The 24,718-nt window shown below is 43.5% G+C and overlaps 1 protein-coding gene across 3 annotated transcripts in view; it reads right to left on the bottom strand.

Annotated features, from left to right (window-relative positions):
- DOCK11 (dedicator of cytokinesis 11) overlaps positions 1–24,718 on the bottom strand; it is a 1,169,031-nt gene that overhangs the window by 542,459 nt on the left and 601,854 nt on the right. For 2 of the 3 annotated variants that reach the window (XM_085607886.1, XM_085607887.1), the window contains 4 exons: positions 13,532–13,678; positions 10,552–10,635; positions 4,714–4,825; positions 3,401–3,439 (listed from right to left, as the gene is read on the bottom strand). In XM_085607886.1, the coding sequence (XP_085464012.1) occupies positions 3,401–3,439; positions 4,714–4,825; positions 10,552–10,635; positions 13,532–13,678 (382 nt within the window). The remainder of the gene's footprint in view (positions 1–3,400; positions 3,440–4,713; positions 4,826–10,551; positions 10,636–13,531; positions 13,679–24,718) is intronic. The other variant, XM_085607888.1, reaches the window with a different exon arrangement.

The raw sequence follows: 24,718 nt of genomic DNA, 5'->3' as shown, positions 1-24,718 counted from the left end.
GTGCAGTCTCTGGCCTCGTGCTCCGGTGAAAGGCAGAGGTTACACACCTCATGCAGATCTGTGTGCGGAAACTTCGATCCACATTGAGGACACTTTTCAAAAGGAGTTCTTTCCATGAGCCAGGTCGAATGGCATAGGTAGGCCCGAAGGCCTTCTTCGACGCCCAGAATCAAAGACTTCGAGTTTGTAGAGATGCGCGTCGAGTAGGAAACGCGATCGGAACAATACCAGAGAAAAGGGTGAAGGATTGCGCATTGAAAGTTGGATCGGTAACGGCACCGAACTGGAGCGCGATAAACACATCCGAGCCCGATGGCGGAAAAAAACAATCTGACGATGGAGTTGATGCCCGTGCGCACTATTGTCCAAAGGAGGAGCCACCTATCCCGTGACTTTCCAGGACAACAACAAAGTGCAAACATCCGGGCCCAACACCAGATGGCGATCTATGCATAAGCTAATATGCCTCGAACACTGTATTCAGGGTACTATATTTTCGTCAGACAATTATTAGGCCGTGATATTCTAGAACCAACAATTTACTGGCAATGACAACAAATTTCAAATGTATTTTCTTCCACTCAACATGTTTTGAATTACAAACATGTCACATATATTCTTAATAATATAAGTTATTCATTTAACATATGCAGTTAAGAATGTAAATGGTCAATTTATTAATAAATAAGACAGACTCCATTCTAATATAACAACCCCATTCCCTTTGTATACTCTTCATGCTAAGACATGACACATGATTAATACCGCAATAGGTTGGGTAAGTTCTCTGCCACAGAAGAAAACTGCAGCAGTGATGGGCATCCTGCACTGTGGAACTCAGCTTTGTGAGGTCCATCATGCCGAGGCATTCTGCATGCCAGTGAGAAGGCATGGAAGTGCCATAATTTCCATAACCTTTCACACGCGGTTTAGACCTCAAGGCTCAGTGACCTGATGCCTGAAGCACCAACTTGCAAAGGCACACATCCGAAATTTAAATTTGACAGGCTTTTGGATCCTTAGAAGAAGTATTTCTCTATGTTTGTCACCTATCCCTGTCCTAAACCCGCTATGGATATAATGGAATTGTATTATGTCTATTAGGAGGAACACCCAGGATACAGAGATACTAGTCTTTCTATTATGTCTATGGTAGAAAGAGGTTTAGGAAGTCCTTCTGCAGCCACACATATAATAGAAAGACTAATACACTGAATTTTATTTCTGCATTTTGAATTTTTATGTAGTATGTACAAGGCCCATTAGCATCTGAGGGCTTGGAGTAACAAATAAATTACATTGCCAGAGAATAAAGGAAAATAAAATTAAAGGAATACAATAAAAGAACAAGCGGGAGTAAAAAATATTCCATAACTCATCACTAGGTAGTTATAGTTAGGTCTGCTTTTCCATTAAAAAAGCGATTTTTGGTTTGCTAATAACTTTGACCCCATTTGATGAACCTTCACAAAACTTTGCCAAACAAAAGTTCTTGCACCTAAGCTCTTTCCTGGAAAGTTTAAGGGTGACACATCAAGCGAGGGGCAGGAAAAAGGGGGGTCCCAAAATTCAAAATCCCCATCCATTTTCCATAGACTTCTTTAGACAAGGGTACACAAAAACTGCTGAACAGAATCACATCAAATTTGTCAGGAAGCAGGATCTTGGTCCGCAGATTGTGCTTTTTGTGATTTGGTGCAAATTCATTCAGTAGTTATTGAGAATTGTAGGGTGAAAGATAATTGTATATTTAGGCAGTTGGGTACGCAAGACTCTTGCGGGAGCACACTTTTATAAATAGAGAGTTTTGATTGGCCCAGAGAGCTTTACTTTCCTTGAGCCATCTAGCTCCATTGGGAGTCAGAATCTCACGAAAGCGGGCACTCTGATTGGCTTCCAATTCAGTACTCGGGGACTTGTGGAGAAGTGTGGCTCAATGGTTAGAGCGGCAGACCCTGATGCAGAGGTCTGGCCTGGGACCAGGGTTCAATTCCTGCCTCGGCGTGTCTTGGGCTCAATTTCCTTGGACCTGGTAATTCTCGCCTCGGTGCCTATTCTAATTATGGGACCCACTCTGCAACTCTGGGCAATAGCTTGCTTAATCTCCACAACGGCCCCAGCAGCGCTGGGATGCCTGGCTTCACCTTGGGGGTGCCCAGGAGTGGACATTTCACAGGGAAAAGCCAGGAAGGGTTCCACAGCGGTATGAGTACAGCGCCAGGACACCCTAGGGTAACAGTGCGCTATACAAGTACAACACATTTACATTTACTTAGTCCCCTGTTCTAAAGTTAATTAAAAAAGGAGATATATGGAGGCAGGGTAGGGATACCCAGATCCACTAGGCCACAAGGGGGTGACCCAGAGGGGCTAAAAAGAGAAAAAGTGGGTAGAACAATTCTGCTATCCCTCCAGACTTTTAAAGGATCTGGGAAAAAATGCGGATGGGGCCACTTTCCATATTTTTAGGGCCAGCAGAGTCCACCCCTGGGGCCATCATCATCAATAAAGGGGAGAGGGCCATGCAGTCTTCCATTCCTGAGCCTCTAACAGCCCCGGGGAGCCCACCCCAGAGCCAAAATGAGTTAGAAATGGGAGTGGGGGCCTGCATGAAAATCAGTGATGTCATAAATTATGTGAGTGATGTCAAATGTGAGGTCATAAGCAGTGCATGGTGGGGTGTTAGTTATAGTTAGTGCTGCTAACTATAATGGTGAATTTCTGTGTTTTTTTATTTCAAAACATTAATGTTGTCATTGACAAATTCACCAAACTATAACGTTACTTTAACTTTTGTTTTTTTCAGTGAAGTTTTAAGGTTTATTTTGTGACTTTATCACACCTAACTAAGCAACCTTTTTTTCAGTGAGTATATATATATATATAGGTTTTGTGTGAACAAGGCAGGTGTGCCGAAACGTGTTACAGCGAAGATTTTGAATAAAACGCAAGGCTGAATGGCAACGCTACCCCTGTGTCGGTGTCCGATTCATATGTGGGATTCGGAAATGGTGTTCATCTATATTTATATATACAAGTATATCTTGGTACATAAAATGAGCATAACTAATTAACTTACAGCCTATTCACAGTATTGACACAAATGTACTTCCATGAAGTGGGGGCATGATGATGGGGCAGATTTTTGAATCATAACAAATATAATCTCAGCATGTATTAATATATAAGGTTGAACATACCTTTCTTTCCTACATAAATAGCAAAAGCTGAATGCAAAACAAAAATATTTATGTTGTGCGGATCGGTATGTGTGTTAGTAAGCTGGAAAGTTAATATGCGTGTTGTTACTGCATTAATTGATGGTAAGCCATTTTTCAGTGATTCCAACAGCCTCAGCTTCTCATCTGATTACAAAAGCTTGACAATCCACCCAACCTACCTACTGGAGTGAATCGTTCCACAGCAAATGAAAACAAATCTAATTAATACGTAAAAAACAGAAAAGGTAGAAATAAAACACTGTTTATATAGAGCATCAGTATTACATCGTTCACTTAAATTAAACATCATGATGCCAGTATGTTCTAATGTTTCCAAGGTCTAAGGTCCTAATGAAACATGGTACTCAACTGCATAAGCTATTTATTTTCTTAATTGTTTCAATTTCATAGTGGATTTTGGTCCTTCCTCCTAGGCTACAGTTAGAAAAACATTTTAAACATTAGAATGCATTAAATCACAATATAGCAGACACCATTGGACTTTACTGGGTAAACATGCCACATTTTTAGTTTGCTAGTAGGTTTTTTATTAATGCAAGTAATTAATGGTCACAATATTACAGTGTTATCAGGACAACAGAGACAATAAATGTTAAACGTGTAGAATATGCGATTATCTGAATGAAGCTGTTGACAATTACTGACGGTTTTGTGCTTAACTTGTTATATTTGGCCACAAGGCCTCTTAATACCATACCTGCATACGTGTGGGTTCTATTCCAGCATCCATACTTTGCATGTGGGTGCATCCCAAAATAAGAAGAATATTCCGCCTTGACCGGTGTTTTTGTCCTGTCACAGTATGTGTATCAGCGTAAACACCTTTCAAAGTAGGTGGAAAAGATAGACCTCCCTATATTTGGCATCACCCAAGTGAGAATTGCAAAACACTGCATAACCACAGCTCAAGAAAGGGGCCTTAGTCATCTCTCAATATCTGGCTGGGAGGAGGGGTCCCATGTACAGGATCAGCATCCTGAGCAAAGCAGTCTAGAACATTATACCTACCCGTTGGCCAGGGGCCTGGGCACTCTCATCAGTCTGCTCTTTAAAAGAGCAGCAGGAGATAATCTTGGTTTGCCTTGGTGAGCATAAGGCTCTGTTAAAGAACTACAGAATCTTTGTAAATCTGCATACAGGAGGAACATTGAACAGGTGCTAGCAAGTCATTGGACCTGAAACTGTGACAGTTCTCAGCTGTGCACATGTATCCATAATATAACTTTAATATCTTTCTTCAACGTCTATACAATAACTAATAAACACCTAAGCATTTCTAGAATTGTCTGAGGTCTGAAGAAATCCAGCTCATCTTAAACCTCACATACTCTGTATTATGTTTTATTCTAAAGTAAAACTTCACAGTATAGGGGGCATATGCATAACCTACGAGAAGATGCTTTATAGACATCAAATAAACAAGAACCAAAAGCTATAATGTAATATAATATAATACAATACAATATAATACCTTGAACTCGCTGAACTTTGGGTTTTGCAAATGCCATTGGTAAATTTAAAGGGATGTAGTGCTCATGGTTGCAAACAGTTTGCAAGAATTCAAACTTGTATTCTGTCAGTATCTGTGTCAAAAAAGGTGAAACAAGAAAGAAATCAGATAAAGTTAAAAGTAGCCCAGGTTTTAAAACAGAGTTTACATCAGATAACAACCACATCTCCTTGCATTCATTTGTGGCAGAATAAAAATGCACCCCGGGGAGGAAACTCTTCACGAAATGATGCTGTACTTATTAACTTTCAGACGATGCCGCACATTACATGTTTTAACCTGCTCAACAACCTGGCTAAATCAAAACAGGAAACCTCTATGTTTTTAACCTCTATGGAACATTTACTTTTATGAAAAAGCAGATTTTGCATGTGAAATATGTATGTATTTTTAGAGATGGCAGATGTAGTATTTCAGAATCCCTCCACTCAGGCTTACGTTCAGATGTCCATGTTAATCTCATGTACGAGAAACGTCGCTATTGCATGTCTTCATGGTGGAAGGAAGTGGCAAATCATGGTTTACTGGATGCACAGCAATGTGCTGAATGTGCATTGTTCATGAATTATGATGATGCCATTAGGAGTGTCTGAATCATACCTCAGTAACTTCTTCAAACACATAATGCGCCTCAGTCCTGATGTGCCATACAAGCATTATAGTTAGTTAGTTAGTTAAGTTGTATTTATAAAGCGCTAATCACCAAAGGACTCTAAGCGCAGCAACAAGGATCAGTCGGTCCGAAGTTCTTTTACGCCACTGAGCTCAACATGGGACAGCATAAGTATGGCCAAACGCCTCAGTGAACAGCATCGTCTTGAGTCTCCTTTGGAACGGAAGCAGTCTTGCTTCCTTACGCATACCATCCGGTAGCTTGTTCGAAATCTGAGGGATGGAGACTAAAAAGGCCCGACCTCCAAAAGTGGCCCTGTTGAAGCAAGGGCATGCAAGAAGGTTAGCCTGTGATGAACGAAGGTGACGTCCAGGCTCGTAGTGCATCAAGCGATCTTTGATATATTTGGGAGCTTCACCAAACAGGAATTTATGTGCAATGCACAGACCCTTAAAGATCACCCTTTGCTTAATAGGTAGCCAGTGCAACTGATGCAACAAGGGGGTGGCATGCGCTCTTCGAGGCAATTTATAGATCAGCCTCGCTACGTCATTCATGACCACTTGGAGTTTCCCCAAGAGTTTAGCACGGAGACCGATGTAGACTGCATTGCCGTAATCAAGGCGAGATAAAATTAATGCAGTCACCGCCACCTGCATGGTAGCGGATGACAACAAGATTGACAGTTTTTGGAGTTGACGCATCAGTCCAATGCAAATACCCACTACAGCACACACCTGGGTTTTTAGAGTCAGTCCAGTGTCCAGCCTGATGCCCAGACTCTTCATGGCTGGCATAGGTGTAGGAGTAGTGACCAGCGCTTGGGGCCGGAAAAGGCTGGACCAGGGGGAAATTCCAGAGGAGAGAACCAAGACTTCGGTTTTGTCTGGGTTCACCTTCGAAGAGTTAGAGGTCATCCAGTTCATGGTGTGCCGAAGAATATTCAGGACATTACGCTGTGAATCCGGGGAGTTGTCAATACGCACTATTAACTGAGTGTCGTCCGCATAGTTGAACACCTGACAATCTGCTTTTGCCAGAGCCTCAATCAGGGGTTGAAGGTAAATGTTGAATAGCAAGGGGGACAGAGCCGAACCCTGCGGGACCCCCCAGTGCAGATTACCCGGCCTGGACATGTGGTCTCCTAATTGGACCCTCTGGGAACGATTCTCCAAAAAGGAAGTGATCCACTGAAGGGCCGTCCCAGTGACTCCCAGCCGCCAGATACTAGCAAGTAACTGCTAATGGTGCCCCGTATCAAAGGCGGCTGAGAGATCCAGTAGGATTAGTGCTGAGGGAGTCTTCTTATCGGCTGCTAATCGCAGATCATCCAGTACTGAGAGCATCACTAACTCAGTGCTGTTATGGGCCCTGAACCCAGCTTGTCGATTATGTAACAGTCGGAGTTGTTCAACATAAGATGAGAGAGCTCTAAGTACATGTTGTTCAAGCACTTTGGCCAGGAACGGGAGCCGGGATATAGGGTGAAAGTTTTTCAGATTCCTAATATCTGCCCCTGCTTTCTTCAACAGTGGGATCACTATAGCTTCCTTAAATCTCTGTGGTACCGTTCCTGTTGTCAAGGAGAGATTCAGTATGGACAACACCTCAGCCTCCATGATGGGGGTAATCATTTTAAACAACTTCGGGGGACAGGGGTCCTCGGGTGACCCAGATTTCACTTTGGCCATAATGTGAGCTAAATCCTGTGATTCAAGCACAGGAAACCGGGAGAGAGAGATGCCCTGTGCAACAGAGTTGTCCACGTCCGCTGACAGGGGGCAGGAGGTGATGCGCGTATTTTTAATAACAGAGATGATATCTTTGACCTTAGTTAGGAAGAAATCCTGTATTTTATCACAGTCGGCTTGGTTGGTGACTGGCCTTTGTTAGGTCGGCCGACTCAGCTCTCTGAGTACAGTGAAAGTCTCTTTCTGTGTATCTCTTGCCTCGCTGATCCTGGCTTCATAATGTGCGGACTTTGTTTTAATAATGGAGGCTTTATAAAGAGCCAATTTTGTTTTATAAATCTCCTTAGATCCAAGATCGAGGGATTTCCGCTATAATCGCTCAAATTGGCTTGATTTTGCCCTCTGAGTTCTTGTGTGTACCAAGGAGCCCCTTTTGTACTATGCATTATCCTTACCCTCCGTGCTGGGATAACATCGTCCAGAGAGAGCTAGTATCACCCGATGAGAGAGTGCTTCGTATTCTGAGTCCGGATCTTTGGACAAGGATCTGGTAGCTAAGGTCCTATTCAGTGCGTCCTTCAGCTTGGCAACGTCTAGTTTGCACCAGTTCCGTATTACCCTCCACCCCGCCGACGACCGGGTGTAAGAGGCTGACCAGGAAATGGTCAGACCAACTACACAGCGTGCAATCGGCATAGAGTTTAGCTGAAGACGTAGTCCAGATCAGGTCCAAGGTGTGACCCTTCTCATGTGTGGGAGAATCCACAAATTGGTGCAATCCTAACGTAGTCATAGCATCGTCAAACTTACAGAATACACCATCTCTAGGGGTCAAATCCCAATGATAGTTAAAATCCCCAAGGACCAGAATTTGTTGGCATCTTGAGCAAAGGTTGCTCATTACTTCATAGAAAAGGTCATTGAATAGAGGGGTGGACCGGGGAGGGCGGTAGACCACTACCACTATCAGACAAGAAGAAGAGAGTCCAAGTTTAATCCCCAGAACTTTTGCCCCATCCAAACTATCCTCCACTATTCTCTCAGTGGCAAATGTCCTACGAGTAAGAATCACAATACCCCCACCTCTTTAATTGCCTTGCCGATTGTAAGTCCAGGCATTATACTCAAGGGGAAGGGAGGCCACTAGGTCCGGCCCTGATATGTCGTCTAGCCATGTCTCTGAGAGTGCCAGAATGTCCAGCTCTGTCTCCTGCAGCAATGTAAAAATATCAAGGCTATGCTTAGTGAGGGACCTGGTGTTTAGCGTGGCAACCCTCAGGCCGGGTGGGACCTCTGAACAAGCATGTGGGAGATCCCCAGTACCTATGCAGCTGCTTACTAACTGAAGCTGGAAGGAAGGGCCAATGGGACGTACTTTTCAGGTTTAGGAGTTCTTCCTTAAAATAAATCAACTTTCGACCAGGGCTCCTGGCCCCTGGCCACGGTCGGGCGTGGACAGGCGCAGACGGGTTTGCCTTAGGCGTGCCTTTGGCGCGCCAGCGGCGCGCCCACTGCACGCATCCGCTGCGCGTCCATCGCAGCATTGATTTTATCGGCGCGAACATGGCCAGACACTAGACCGCTAACTCAATCTAGCCGGAAGTGAGCCAAAGCTTTCTCCACTCAATCAGCACAAGCTGTGGTGGACCGGAAAGCGGCCCTGTGGGAAAGGAGTGTGACGGAGCAACCGGTAAGTGCAAAACAATTTACAAGTCTAAGACAAAGCGTTAAAAACAATTCCTTGAGACAAGGCAGCATTCAGCAAGTGTTTAGCTTTACAACAGCACGAGCGTGTAAAGAAGGATTAAAATATTCAAATTATACTATGGAGAAAACCTGACTTTGGTGATATTGAGAAAGAATGGGGTGCGAATCATCAATGCAGAGTATTTGTTGGGTAGACATCAGTGGTTGTGGGGTTTGGTAAGCCCTGCAGGTGTTCGTAATGGCCCTACCACTGAAGAGGGCAGCTAGGACCACATGCTGTCAGCCTAGCTTCAAAATGTTAGCAGTGCTGTAGCCAGAGAGAGCATAGTGTGGATACTCTCTGTGTGTCAGTGCAGACAGTACCATGCGTCTTCCTATTTACATTAGGGCAAATCTGCTACAATTCCTGATACAGAGTGCAGCTTATCTATGGACTAGCACTATTATATTCTCACATTAATGCTAGAAATGTGTTGCAATCAAATAATGAACATTGTCACTGCATTTGTACACAGTTCTGCACATGTTCTGCTTTATAGGCCTGGCCTAGAGACAGCTCCATATGAAAAAACATCATAAATACAACTAAAAAGGACAGAAATACGTATGAAGAGAGGCTTGGGTGAGCCCTCTTCATCCATTGGGCTGCTCAAATGTTATGCGTATATTGTTTCTGTGCTGGAGAGCGTTGAGACATTGCCACAAAATACTTTGAATAATTGTACTTATAACCGATAATGTGTAAATCCAAATAAAAATGACTGTCACCACTTTCCTTTCCAATTGTCTCCTTTCATTTCTTCAATAATTTTGTGCCTTTGCCAAAGTTTCTGTTTGAGGGCAGGATAGCTCCCCACACAGTCCACTTCACAGCCACGCTAGTCCTTTCAGGGAACCATATCAATCCTGCGCAGCTGCTCCTTTGCAAGTGGCCATGTAGCTTGGAATTGTTTTGAGCACACTTTAACCTTGTTTTAGTTTTCCAGACTAGCTGCTGTGCTTAAAAGCAGCACTGTGGTCATTTTGGAAGGGCAAAACAATGCTACATTATGCATATCTGAATTCCTAAATGGCCAACCAGAGCTGTGTTTAGCAGACGACCATCTTGGAATGGTACTTTACATACTGTATCACTGTTTTACTGTGCCATGGTGGCTGTGGCTTTGCTTCTAAATGCAGCAGCCTTCTTGGGATGGTAAAACAATAGTAAGGTATGCAGAGTTACAGTTCAAGAACCCTCTCTTCATCGTTCATTTTATACTTATATTTCTTTGCAAACGTATACCCACCATCTTTAGACTGTGGCAATGCTATTTTTTTACTTTACAATGTTTAATTTCCATTGCAAATGCTTGCAAAAAAACAGATTAACGCGCCCTCTCCGATTATGGGAATGTTTTTAACTGCATCAGGTTATTACTGCTGGTTTCACCACTTCATCAGCACTGGCTTGTAAGTGTTATCTGAAACTAGATGTTTTAATTTCCCTCAAAGCTATTGTTTCTAAGGGGCCTGTTCTATTGGAACAGTTCGTAGTAACAATAGTACCAAAGGTGAATTTAAGAACATTTAAGGAGTTAATAGTTATGGATTTCATAGTGTAGAAGAAACATAAAGGTGGCAACCCACTGGGTGCTACAAGCGATCAGATTCTAAACTCGATTTTTTCTGCAGCTCTATCATAGATGTTACCCCATTCGCACATAAAATGTACTTTTTAATAATATAACCAGCTACAGTTAAAACAGGATATGACATCTGATATGTAAACTGATGCTCCTTACTTACCTTGGGGTCTTTTGGACTAAACGCAGACATGTAGTCATTTATCAAGTTGAAGATGAACCCCCTGTCCATGAAGGTCAAGCAGCGCTGTGGGAAAATGAGAATTATGCTGAATTTCCACACTCTGCACTTTTGCATGTAAGAAGTTTGGCGGCGGTACGTGGCACTTCCAAAGAAATACGAAACACAACTATAATTTACAGGAATACCGAAGGGCAGTTTGTGCAAGTCAAAGGTTTGTATCTGACACTGCACAGCTATTGTGAAGATGATCTTCACCCACTAGAGTGTAGCACTTTAGCAAAGCTCGATGACAAAAGCAATATAAAGCCAAATAAATGATAGCATGCATTATTTCAGACATCGAAATGCGGCATGTTGTCACTAGAAATGATAGTGTTCTAGTTTTATGCAATCTGCTGATTATAAAGAGGCAATATCACTGAGCAGATGTTGCTCTACACATGAAAAATGGTTAGGTGATCCAGATAGAGAGGTGCCTGCTACTGTTTTGGACAACACCTGCAACTTGCGCAAGAGACAGAAACAGCAACTACCTTAAGTTATTTCTATTTAAGATTCATCTCAGTTATTGCTTAAATCCAAATTAATCATATGTCCCTGATTTGTCCAACAACCAAAAGACTTATTATGCATGATTGCTCCAAAATAAAAATATATTGGCTGCAAAATGCATCAGTATAATCAGAGGTTACTGGCTACCAGTGTCCTTCCTTTAGAAATAGAAAGTTCTATCCTTTGTGCAACTTCTATATTTCCCTCCTGCATCTACATGACATTCACTCATCAACTGCGTGTGCCTTCAACAACAAAACGTAAAACATTGGAAAACCCTCAGGATCTCCAGACCGAGTTCTCCCATCACAAATCACAATTCTTCCAATTCCTCCAACTCTGCCACACTCTGTCTGATTACTGGGAGGCGCTTACTGCCCCTCCGGAATACAGCCCAGTAGAGTCCAGGCTGCTGACGGGCCCATTGGTCAAGGGGAGACTTTCCCAGATGTACAGCGGTCTGGTGAATCACTTCCTGTGAACACTCATGCCTTTAATGGAGAAATGGGAGGGATGGCTAGGCTCGATGGAGAAGACGTAATGGAGGAAGGCATGCATGGACCCAACCACATTAGCAATATCGGCGCGGCTGCACCTCAATAAGATGAATTATTTACACTGCACATACTACACACCCAAGTGCCTCTGGAAGCCAGGACACCTCCCAGAACCCACTTTACCAGGTGCTGAGAGGGCACTGGTGATTTTCATCATATTGTGTGGGAATGTCACGTCATACAGCGTTATCGGCGATCCATCTTCACAATGTTATCCAAGATATTAGGCCAGAGAATTGAGGTGTTCCCCCAAGACCCCATTGCTCAGCCCGGTGGAGGACGTAGGTGCCCCAAGAGGAAATAGATCCCTAGTAGGATCGGGGACGTTACTGGCAAAGAGGGATGTGTCAAAACACTGGAAGGCTCCGGGGACCCCAGCACTGCTGGAATGAAGGACAGGTATGGAGCGCTCATCCAAATTGGGGAAACAGATGGCAGTAGGCAAAACCCCTGAAGCAGGAAGTTGGCCCTTAGAATTTTCTTCTACCTTCAGCACGCAACAGGTCCCCCACTTACATCGTATTTATACGGAGGCATACGGCAAGGGGGAGTTGCCCTCCTCCCTTTGGGAAGCAGTGCTGGTGGTTTTGCCTAAATCAGAGAGGGAACCGTTATTACTGGGGTCCTACCGGCCATTATCCCTCTTGACCTCAGATTATAGGATACCCAGTAAGGTGCTGGCCAACAGGTTGATGGCAGTAACGCAAAGTCTAGTGCATCATGACTAGGACGGCTTTATACCATTCAATCCTGCTCACCGACTTACGCAGAGGGATTTTAGCTGAGCTGGAGATGTCACATGGGGCTATACCAAGTCTCTTGGTCTCACCCAACCCCCCTGACTGGAAGACATATCTCGCAGTGATCAAGACAACGTTAATGGGCACTCCTACATGAACAATAGAATGCACTGGGGCTCCTAAAACAGTAGAAATTAGCAATTCCCTCAGACTAAATATTTTTTGCGTGGGGTCCCGCTGTCCTCTCTACCCTGTCTCCCACGCCCCCCTCCACCAACCCACTTAGACCACACGGTTTTCCTTTACACAGTTATTGTTCGGAGAATTTCTTGACACAAGACCCAAACGAGCGCAAAATCGCAGTCTTCATAGGTTTGAATTGACACATATACGGTGAAGCAAAGTTGAATGCATAAAAACTGTAAACCATGTAAATCCTACCTTTGGCACATAACGTGTATTATGCTGGTAAAGTATGCTGACAAAATATCTCGCTGACTGCAGTACCCTGTATGATTTGCCAAACTGTTAGTAAATAATTTTTAGTTTTTTAAAATTGGTTCTTCATGTTCATTGCCTGCTTAACCATGTGTTGACCAAAGTCATTTTACAGTAGCAGAAGGGAATAGAAAACTGTCAGCTTAGTTGAATTAGCTGATCGAGCTCACTGGCACATTGTAATATGTGAATATCATAGAAATCTGTCTACCCTTTAACTGCAATAGAATTGCTTGAGTATTGGAAAATTGAAACATTTACATGGTTACTGGTAAGCGTCACAATATAAACCAATACAATTACTTTCCATACAAATTCTATGTGATCTCTTACTGGAATAGTAATATGTGTTTGATGTTGTAGTACTATACAAAATCAACACGTAAATATTCTTTCTTATTGATTTGCCATGGAGAAAAGGTATTGTATGTGCCGTGTTAGCATAACAGGTAACACGAAAACTAGGATAAAACACTTCAATTTGAAGTTGTCTCGGTTTAGACACACTAAATGAATTAAGTTAGCTTCAATTATTGTTTATGTCTGTATGGCCCTGAAATGAATGAGATAACATATATTCCTCATCCAATTACAGTGCAGGATCTTACTTACCTTGATGAAACTAGCAAGGCTAAAATTCACATTTCTGGATTCATCCGGGATCTCACTGTATCGTATAGTAACATGTGGAATTATTGCAAGAAGCAAACAATGTAAGGCATGTTGAAATGATTCTGGGAATCGCTGGGACCTGGGGAGCTGAACAGAAAAAACATTATTTGTATTTAAAGCGTAAAGCAATGAGCATCATCTGTTCTGCATTTTCTCATTTTTTTAAAACCATCATACTACGCTGAATCCTTTTACAGAAAAATGTATCTCACTATTGTGTAAATATCAGACAACAAAAACACATGTTCTGCCAAAGATGCATTGCTCTAAACAACTTGATGGATCTTGTCTTTTATTATTATTTTTTATTAAAGAAAGATGCATAGAGCAGTAGGTGGCGTGAAGAAGGGCAGAACATGATATGACATAAATTGACATTAGCGTCATTGCATAGGTGGGAGCTACCATCAACTCTAGGCAGAAAAACTGAAACCTTTGTAAAGCAAGAAGTACAAAACAAATATAATAGGATATATGGCAAAGTGACATTGCACTTGCTGCAATCAAGGCATTCCAAATCAAGGGGCTTGAACTCCTAAGGGTTCAGCCGCCAATGAACCAAAATTATACATTTCTGAGCATAAAGGTTTACTGGGAGAAAGAAGCATTCCTTATGTAACAACAACTTTTAAACAAACCATCAAGTTTATACAAGAGAGATTCAGATCTTGAAGTAGTATTTCTAGGATCATGACAAAGTCAAAGATGTCACAGATTCATATATGAATCTGTGACATCTTTGACTTTGTCATGATCCTAGAAATACTACTTCAAGATCTGAATCTCTCTTGTATAAACTTGATGGTTTGTTTAATAGTTGTTTTTACATAATTTTGAAGTAGTATTTCTGGGATCAAGAAAAAGATGTCATATTGAGTCTTCTGATGTATAAAAAGTCTCGTTTTGAAGTATATTTTTTAAATGATTTGAGCCTAGCCAACGTGTTTTGTTCCAGTCTGGAACCTCACCTCGGTACAGCAAAATTAACTCTGTATTTTGGACTTGCTTTGGGATTATACATCTATTTAGGCATCAAAACTGGAACACATGCCCGCATGTGTACTAAGACAATGCAAACCCCAATATCAGATCACACAATGTATTGTATCTTGCACATAATCAAGACCACTTTGGCTTACGGAAAAAATAAACATTCTAATAATAATCCTACAAAAAGGGATTGCTTTACATTGCAGTCTTCCATTACTTTTATTTAACATTTCAATAGACACACTTTTGTTTATGTTATAAGCCAAGTCCATACCTAATAATAGAAAAAAAAATAAACACAAAAGAGTCCTAAGTGAAAAATATTTAGATAATACAAAACTTAGGCGTAGGCTACACACAAAAAAGGATCAAAATGACGACCAGTTACCATAAAAGCGTCTTGGCAAAAAAGTGAAAATTAATTAAACGATTACATCCCAGATGGCATCTTGAATTGCATCACATCTCTCCATGTTTCTTCAGCTATGAGCTTAATCTGCTAATCATGCTCCCTCGACCCTCAATAGGTCTACCGCTCTAATCAATAAATAAAGAGGGGACACATATTATACATGTTTTATAATATTGATTAAGGAGCAGCCGATCTACCCACACAAAGTAGGGAACAACACTAAGAGGGTAGAACAGTCACGGGACACATTGAAAGAACACAAAAGAAAACTGCAAAATGGGAGCTTTGTGACCTTGTTTCCTCAGAACATTAAACAAGCATTTACAATGCAATGGTCTCGGCATTGTTAAAGTTAGAGCTATTGGCATTGCTCATGACATTATTTTTGTTTATGTTTTTGTTTTTAAAACATTTAAAGAAACGGCATTGTTATTTACAATGTCAATAGCTTAATCACTCTCAAATGCGAGACCTAATGCATTTGCACCCACACACAGAGCCACACACACAAAGCCACCCACGCACACAGAGCCACTCACACAGAGCCACTCACATAGAGCAACCCACACACAAATAGAGCCACCCACAGAGCCACCTACACACACACACACACGCAGTAGTCCCACTGACCTATTTACATTAGGTGCACTTAATACAATACAATTAGTAGTTGATGTTAGGGCCGTTCCGGTGCGCAGTCACGGAGGTGAGAGAGAGGGAGTACAGCCATCGCTCTGTACCTTTGCAGACTCCTGTCTGCCGAGGATAAAAAAGTCTACTTATTCCCGGGGCCTCCTGAGCAAGTCACACCTGCCTGCAAGTGCCTACGGTCTCGGGAGGAATCTTACCCTGAATGCAAATATGTTGTAATGCACACTTCGCCGAGGTATTTCACTGCGGGTGTTAAACAGAAGGGTAAACAAAACACTCATGCGGGAGCGCAGAACGTCTTCACACAACTGCTGTGTCCTTCACATGTTACAGAACGGGCGTGCGCTAAATGATTTTGAGCCCCTAAGCAAGTCAGCGTGATCGGTGCATTCTAGACTAATAACACCACTCGAAAACACGCCTAGAAGATAAGCTTCACGGCGCGATGTTAGTAAGTAGCTCCAGACACTGCACAATGGGAATGGTGGAAGTGCCCATCGGCGGTGAGTGCTCTGCAGTTCTCCAGCAGCGCTTTAAAACTTTGCTCACTCCACGCCTGTGTGACACAGTCATAACAGCGCGACCACCCTCTTACCTCCCACAACATTGGCATCTCACGCTTACCTCTTTACACGTGTCCGGACGGCGTCCACTTCCATTCCTTTAAACCCATACACATACGTCTGGAAAGTGATGTAAAATAAAAGCAGCACGTGCCCCGTGCACTTCCGGCGCTTCGTGCCTCCTCGGACTGGTTCAGCAGACCCCTAGGTGCAGCCGCGGCCTCCCTGCTCGGCTCTCCCCCTGCTGACACCAGCTGACATCACGGGCTGCACCCCTGCCCCTCCCCGCCCTCTTCAGGAGATAAGGCTCCTGGCACAGCAGGGCTCTTGCTCGGGATGTGTCACAAATCAAAGGGTGAGCTCGCGAGTGCGCCAAGCTCGCCTGAAGTGAAGCCACTTTCACGTCACTGAAGTGAGCTCTCGGCTGCTGGCAGCTCAGTCTCTGCTCCACCCTGCTGAGACATCTCAACAAATGAGGAGGAACCGGTTACACGGGAAGTGTAACCGTACACCATCCGTGCCCTCACCTTCAGCACACTGCACTGCGAGGGCGAGCAAGGCCTCTGTGCAGCGCCGATCCATAATTTACAAGTCACAGAGGAGTTAGCCTACAATGTGGGCATTGACACGTGCGCTGACAGGCATTCTGTCACTTGACACGGTCACTTCAGAGATCCCCGTACCGGGGCAGGCAACGCCGGCAGTCAAGCGTGCCCACTAGTAGGCGCTAGCATGGGGACACGTAAGGACGAAAATGCGTGCCGGGGTGCCGCGACACCTCGACAAGGGAAGCCCCACTTTACAGCCATAACAATTAGTATTTGATGTTAGGGCCGTTCCAGTGCGCAGTCACGGAGGTGAGAGAGAGGGAGTACAGCCACCGCTCTGTACCTTTGCAGACTCCTGGCTGCTGAGGATAAAAAAAATGCTCCGTTCCCAGTCCCGCCGCGCACGAAATGGCCGAACCTTCGGATGTTAAAAAAAAAAAAAAAACACGCCCACCACGTGTGAAAGGGGCAGGGAGTACAAAAAAGAGAAGTAATTGAAAAAACACGCCCCTGAATCCGAAAAGGACGGGGCTTGTTTGGAGAGACAAACCTCTTCTCCAATGGCTGACCAGTATTTCAGAGGCCAGCCAATGGAGAAGAGGAGAGAAGAGAGGCGGGTTCAAGCCCCTCTTCTCCAAGTCATTAAATCTCACGAGCGAGACTGCGCAAGCGCAGCCTTCGCTAGCCGAGACCTAAAAACCAGTGCCTTTGCCTCCTTGTGCCCCCTTCACTTTGCACCTACATTATACATTGCACATTTTAAATGTGACAATGACAAAGTCTCACTTTCAGGGCCCCATCACCACAAAACCCAGTTTTTTTCAGAAACAAGCAACTTTCACATATCACTGATTTATGTATTCATTTATTTTATTTGTGAGGCTTTTGTAAGCGTTAAGTATACTACCTTTTAGCTGCTTCACATCCACTTGGTCCCTTAGGTTGTATTTAGGTCCCTATGGTTTTCATTTTCAGGAGACATTGAAAGGACAAGCATGTCCAGATCTGGCCTGCTCGTTCCAACTGGAAGCAAGATATTGGAGGTGCCAAATGGTTTGTCATGAATTGTGTTTCAGGGATGTTATTTTTTGCCTGGCTGTTTGGTGATTGCTAAGATCTGTCTACTGTGTTAATAAAGAGAAGACCATTTTAAGTAACCACATATTCCAGTTAAATGACTGGTTTGGCCTACGTATGCTGGGGCAGTTAGCTCCAGAATTGTCCACCTCATACCTTTACAGTTCTCCTCTGTTCCTATTATTCATTTTTCTTTTTTTGGTGGATACTGGAACAGTACTTTCATCTCTAGGGGGTGGGTAGGGGGGGCTAATTTTTAGATAGCATTGGTATTTCACCCAAATGGCCTTGTTAATGTCTAGAGGACTCTGGATGCATATATTTGTTTAATAAATAGCCAAAGAAAAATGTCAATGCGAAGGATTGGTTTGAAGCAAACATAACCTCTTTGTTCCATCTCCTTTTTAGCTGCAGAAGAAAATAGGGCATGGTGTTGCAGAGCCAAAGTGGGTGACAGTCAAGGTTCAGTGTAAATCTATGAGACAGTTTGAAGTAGATTGAGCCGAAAGGCAGCAGCATTTATTGTCATGTTGACCTGAATGTAGAAAGATATTTCTAAAGAGAATTGCCACATTCTTCACCTTTAGTGGGATTGAGAAGTGGGTTGGATAGCCACTCAGACGTCAAGTCCACATGAATGATAGTGCACCTATCACAAGGATCCAACAATGAGTACTTCTGTTTTGAACCAATGACAAACAAGTGGCTCTCCCTCATTCAGAAAAAATGTACCCTCAAAGAACACAAACATGTTCGGCTACTATTCTGAACCTCCATCCTCACTCAGGTAAAGCTGTCTATTTATAAATATTCTGGAATGAGAGTTGGTATTGCATGCTGAATGTGGCTAAGGATGAAAGTATACGTTTAACCTCAGTGGTAAAAAAGAGGAGACTTGGATTCGCACACATGCTCATAAATAAATCTGACAAACAGGTTCGTCCTTTTTGGCTGTCATCAATGATGGAGTCTTTTATCCATTCGAAGGCTGTTCCAGAGATCCTGATTTATTCATGTGGAAGCTGACTTTGCATGCTGTGTTTGGCATGGGCAAGCCTCTACACATTAGAATTAAGTGGGAAGGAGGAGATCTGGGGCAACTTGCATGCTGTCATCTTGAGCAATATTCTGCTGATCTAATCCAAATGTATTTGCTGCTGCTGAAGGCTTATATTCATGTGTAGGCTGTTCTGGGGATCCCAATCCTTTTAAGGAGAAAGGTAAGTAGTATCTGGCATTTCACCATGTCATATGCCATGTCATAGTCCACAAGGAGTAGAAATCCTGGTTCTCATCCAGGACTTCGACTCTATCCTATGAATACACATAAATAGAGAGATCCCATGAAGTATATAATACTTCTATAGGAGAAACAATAAACTGTGCTCCGCCCTGGAATCTTGAGGGATTCCCTCTGACAACTTTACTCACTGCACGGTTCCAGCTTGTAATTTAGGGATGCAGTAGTTGTTCCTATGGGTATTGCATTCTAGCCTCTCTAGATAAATAACATAACAAAAAAAATCACGTTCACCCAAGGGTATCTTGCTGCTGAATAATAGGTAGTTATTGTTCCTCAACTCAATTGTACTCATTTTATCGGCCTCTGAAGGATGAAAGGCTGAGTGGACCAACCATGATTTGAACCTGTGACCATGAGGTGGAGCAGAGGTCCCTACATTAGTCCACTAAGCCACCAGAACTGGAATTTAAGGAATTTTGCTTACGGTAATGGGGACCCCTTAGTTCATTCTTTTAAAATGAGTTTGAGTTGGTGTCTCCTGGGTGAGATAAAATGGTGGTTGCTACAAAGATGATTATCATTGATAAAAATAGTGAGATACGTAGTGTACGTTTTCTAAAACGACTAAGGAAGCAAATTAATATGTATCTGTTATTGATTTAGAGGTTAGGGAACTTTAATGTAGATAAAACACAACAGAAACAAAACATTATATTTTAACTGTATCTAGCGTTGGGTCAACAGTAGAGTGCAGGTTGGCAGACCTAAGGCTTCTTGTTGGTTTATAAGAAACATACAGTTCTGCAAAGCAATTCAGTAAGCAGTCATGGAGCATCTTGCATCTGAGGCAACCCATTATAAAGGCTACTCTTTCTCTTCATGAGAGACAGTGTAGGGATTTGATGGCCAGTGTGATGTTGTCATATTATTAAAGATCGGAGCCCGAGCTGCATAATTTTTAGAAGGAAGTACCGGGATTTTGATGACAGGGTGTGAAATGACGATAGTAATAATCGAAGCAAATATATGGCATCAGTGGCAGGACCTCATTTAGTAGATTTAATTAGAAAAAGGCTGCTCGTGAGATCACTTTTATCTGGTGGTAAATAATAGATCACAATCATTTAGCACATCCAAATTGCTTAATCAACAAAGATTGGGATGGCACTTTGTTCTTGCGGTCAACACAGAGGAAAGGTGTCAGGTGTGGCATGGCCCAGGAGTAGGATCTCAGTTTTAGTTACCATTCAGGCAAAGGCAATTATTGTGAATCCACTGAAAAAAGTAGTGACCGACATTCAGGCTTTTAATGTGGTTGCCTTTAAGCTTCAAGTGAACTGTGTGTCGTCCATATTCATCTGATATCCAATCAAAGAAGTTAGCCAGGGAGTCATACTGGTGTTGGTGATAAAGCAGAGCCCTGTGGTATTTGATGTTGACTGGCCTGAAGAGGAATGGGACAAATTTGACTTGATGGGTATGATTTTGCAGGAAGGAAGACAGCCATGACAATGGTATTCCATTGTGTCTGCTGATGTAAATAGTCTTTCAATTAGCGTTTCATGGTAAATGATGTCAGAGGCAGCCATGAGGTCTATTAGGATCAGTACACATCGGTTGTTTTGATGTTTACTAAAACCATCTCTGTGACCCGCTGGGGTTTGAAGCCTGAGTGAAAGTCACTTAGAGGGGCTTTACAATCCAGGTGGGGGGACAGTTGGGTGACGACAGTTTTAAGTGCCTTTGCAACATAAGCAACTCTCCAACATGGGACTGTAATTATCATGATGCAGGGTGTCATCGATAGAGATGTACTGATGGGGCTGGAGAGTATTAGTGTAAGTCTTGCAAGACATAGCTGGAGTTCTGTGGCATTACCTATATTCCATGGAAGAGAGGATTTTTTTAAGGAGATCAAGAAGTTACTTCTGCCTAATACAAACAGTGATTCAAAGTCTAAGAGCGCTTGCAAAAGAAGGTGTAAGAAGAGGTGTAGGAGGGCTCTTTGGCACTTAAAAAGATGGTGGTAATGTAAGTCCTTAAAGTCCCTATGTGATTGCTAATGAAGGACAGAAGATTGGCATAGATATCTGGCGAGGGAACTGGAATGCTGGCAAAGAAGCCAGAAGACAACATTTCCTTGTGGATGCAAAACAGTTCTTTGGTAGGATTCAAATATTCAACAATAATAATTGACGCTGAATTATTCTTTCTTTGCTCAGGAGCATGCAGAGTCACTGAACCTGGAGTGGAAATGACAGCCAGTGCGATCAGAAGATAATTTCTAGTGCTCTGGCTTGATGTATCAGAAATTGGAGAGACAAAATATGAATATAATGTTGTGAGGTCTTCAAGGGGGACAATTTCTGGGTGGTAAATGGAGTAGAATACCATAAGTCTGAATCCTAAAATCGCAACAATGTCAGCAAGAGTTATTAAAGAAGAATCTGTCATTTGAAAAGCCATTGACTGTAGGTCACAAACTGTTGCTTTAAGTCAGAAGAATTCTTAGGTGTTTTGGCTAAATGAAAAACGTTTGGTTATGTAGTGGTCAGCCCAGGACAACCGTTCCGAATGCTAGGAGCTGGAGATTAGCCATCAGGGATAACAGGACAGCCCACTATGGCCTACACCACTGACAAACAGGGTGATGCCAAAGGAAACAATTTCTTCAATAATATTCTGACTTTACATGTTAAGTTGTCACCATCCCAGATGTTCTGATCTGCTAGAACAGAATCAGTCAAATATGTCTGGAATGTCAAAAGCAAGCTCAAAGAGATCAGATAGGAAGGTAGGAAGTATTTGTTGGTAGGATGGAATATAACTGCATAGATTTCATGTATACCCAGTCTGTTCATCGGGCTACTAATAAATGCTTTATCCATTCCAAATGGGTTATGGAGAAACAGCAAATCCTCGGAAGACGCACCATCTACAAGAATGCCATGACAGAATACCACCAAGGCATCAAATCCACCAAAAAGACCTTTATCCAGAACAAGAGCCACGCCAACTCCAGCAACTCAAAGGAACTCTGCATCATCATTCAGGAATTCACCAAATCCCCCAGCGATAACCACGGACATCAACCCCTCCCAGAACCTCTGCAACAAGCTTGGCTCCTACTTCCATCTGAAAATCAAGGGCCTCTACGACAACTTCAACGGCCAGACACCTGACTCCGAAACCACTCCCCCGTCCAGCAACAACAGCCACCCCACCATCTCCTCCTGGACCCCAGTCACCGACGAAGGCACCACAGTGACCATGAAAGGCATCCACTCAGGGGCCTCCATGGACCCCTGCCCCTGCACATCTTCCACAGAGCTGCCGCCGCCATCACACCAGAACTATGAGACACCATTAACGCCACCCTCGAAACCGGCACGTACCCCGACGACTGGTAATACGCAGAAGTCTGACCCCTACTCAAGAAGCCCTCAGCAGATCCTATGGACCTCAACAACTACCGACCCATCTCCCTCCTCCCGTTCACGGCCAAAGTCACCGAAAAGACCGTAAACGCACAACTAACTAAATTCATCGAAGAAAACCCTATCCTCGACCCCTCCCAATCCGGATTCCACAGCAACTACAGCACTGAGAACACACTACTCACCGCTACAGATGACATTCGCACCCTCCTCGACCAAGGACACAGCGAGGGCCTGATTCTACTCGACCTCTCTGCAGCCTTCGACACAGTCTCCCACCGCACACTCATGCCAGACTCCACAAACGCCGGCATACAGGGAACCACCCTCGACTGGCTCCGCTCCTTCCTCACCGGCAGAACCCAAAGAACAAGACTTCCACCCTTCCTCTCCGAACCCACAGAGATCAACTGCGGAGTACCCCAAGAATTATCGCTCAGCCCCACGATCTTCAATATCTACATGGCCCCATTCGCCGTCATCGTCAGACATCACAAACTCAGCATAGTATCCTATGCCGACAACACCCAGCTCATTCTCTCCCTCACAAAAGACCCCATCACCACCAGACTCAACTTCCAGGAAGAAACGAAAGGCTGTCGCATCCTGAATGAGCAGCAGCTACTTGAAGCTCAATTTGGAGAAGACAGAAGTCCTTGTCCTTGGACCCTTCCCTCTGCATGGGACAACACCTGGTGGCCCACCGCCCTCCGGAGCCATGCCACCCCGACGGACCATGCCAAGAACCTCAGCATCATACTCGACTCCTCCCTCTCCGTGACCCGACAGGTCAACACAGTTGCCTCCACCTGCTTCAACACCCTCTGCATCCCATGGAAGACCTCCAAATGGATCCTCCCGAATCAAGGAAAAGTGTCACCCTTGCACTCATAATGAGCAGACCAGACTACAGAAACACCCTCTACGCCGGGATCAAAAAGTCTCTGCTCCAAAAAAATTCCAGACCATACAGCACACCGCAGCCAGTCTCGTCCTCGGCATCCCTGGACACGAACACATCACCCAACACCTGCAAAATATCCACTGGCTTCCTGTCAAGAAGAGAGTAATCTTCAAGACACTTACCCACGCCTACAAATGCCTCCACAACACAGGACCCCAATATCTCAATGATAGAATCTCCTTCCACGTACCCAAGAGAAACCTCATCGCCCTCGCCCGGCCCCGCGCATCAGCAGAGCGAGAATGGGTGGAAGAACATTCTCCCACATTGCGGCAAAGACCTGGAACGAGCTCCCGATCGACATCATACACGCCCCAACCCAGCACATCTTCAGGAACCTGGCTCTTCGACTGACCGGAGCTGCTCCCCACCCCTCGCATTTTGAGACCCTCACGGGTGAGTAGCGTGCTTAAAATACCCTGATTGATTGATTGATTGGTATGTCAATTGTGAGCATATTAATGAGTTTGAGCGCAAGTGGATCAGCAGGAGTAATTTCATTTGACCTGCAGAAGACTTTAGAGCATTATAGAAACGTGCAAATTATTCTGAAAGAGCATGGATGTGGTTGAATTTTTTTAATACTATTTTGGTAATTGTATACCGGTGCCTGGGTCACGATATTAATAAGTGTTAACATTTATGAAAACGCTGGTTAAATTATGGGAAGTGGGCTTAGGTAGAGAATGCCTTACAAAGGATGACCAATGGAGTCATTTCCTATCATTATACTTTGCGGACTCGTACACAAGAGAGTTACCTATTAGCCTTTTTGGTACTTGGGTACAGAAGCCCTGACAGGTTCAGTTCAACATTTTGAATATTTTATGGGGAGGTAAAGAAGTAAAATTACGACTGTACCTGACTGATACGGGTGGCGGAATTTCTCATCCACAGACCTCTGGCTTTCCTGTAAAGAAGTCCTTCTGCAAATGATGTCCCAATAGAACTCAAATGCCAGCCGACCTCATCAAACAAAGTAGCATTCTAGAATACCTACTGTTGGCGTTTTATTTAGAGATACAGGACTGGGCAAAGAGAACATTTATCTACCCTGGATGTCCCCTTTAACAGATATACATGCTAGTAACAGAGAAATCAAAGTCTACAGAATTAATCTACAACAACCTAACCTCATTCTTTATGAAGAAATCGTTCCAACAAGCACTTTGAAGCCTGAAAATTTAAGTGGGCTAGCAAAGTCTATAAGAGCTGTCATGGCTGTCCCGCAATATTCAATAC

Source organism: Triturus cristatus, chromosome 5_2 (genome assembly GCF_964204655.1).
Source record: "Triturus cristatus chromosome 5_2, aTriCri1.1, whole genome shotgun sequence".
In the NCBI taxonomy this organism is placed as follows: Eukaryota; Metazoa; Chordata; class Amphibia; order Caudata; family Salamandridae; genus Triturus; species Triturus cristatus.
This window is presented reverse-complemented; position numbering and strand designations above follow the sequence as displayed.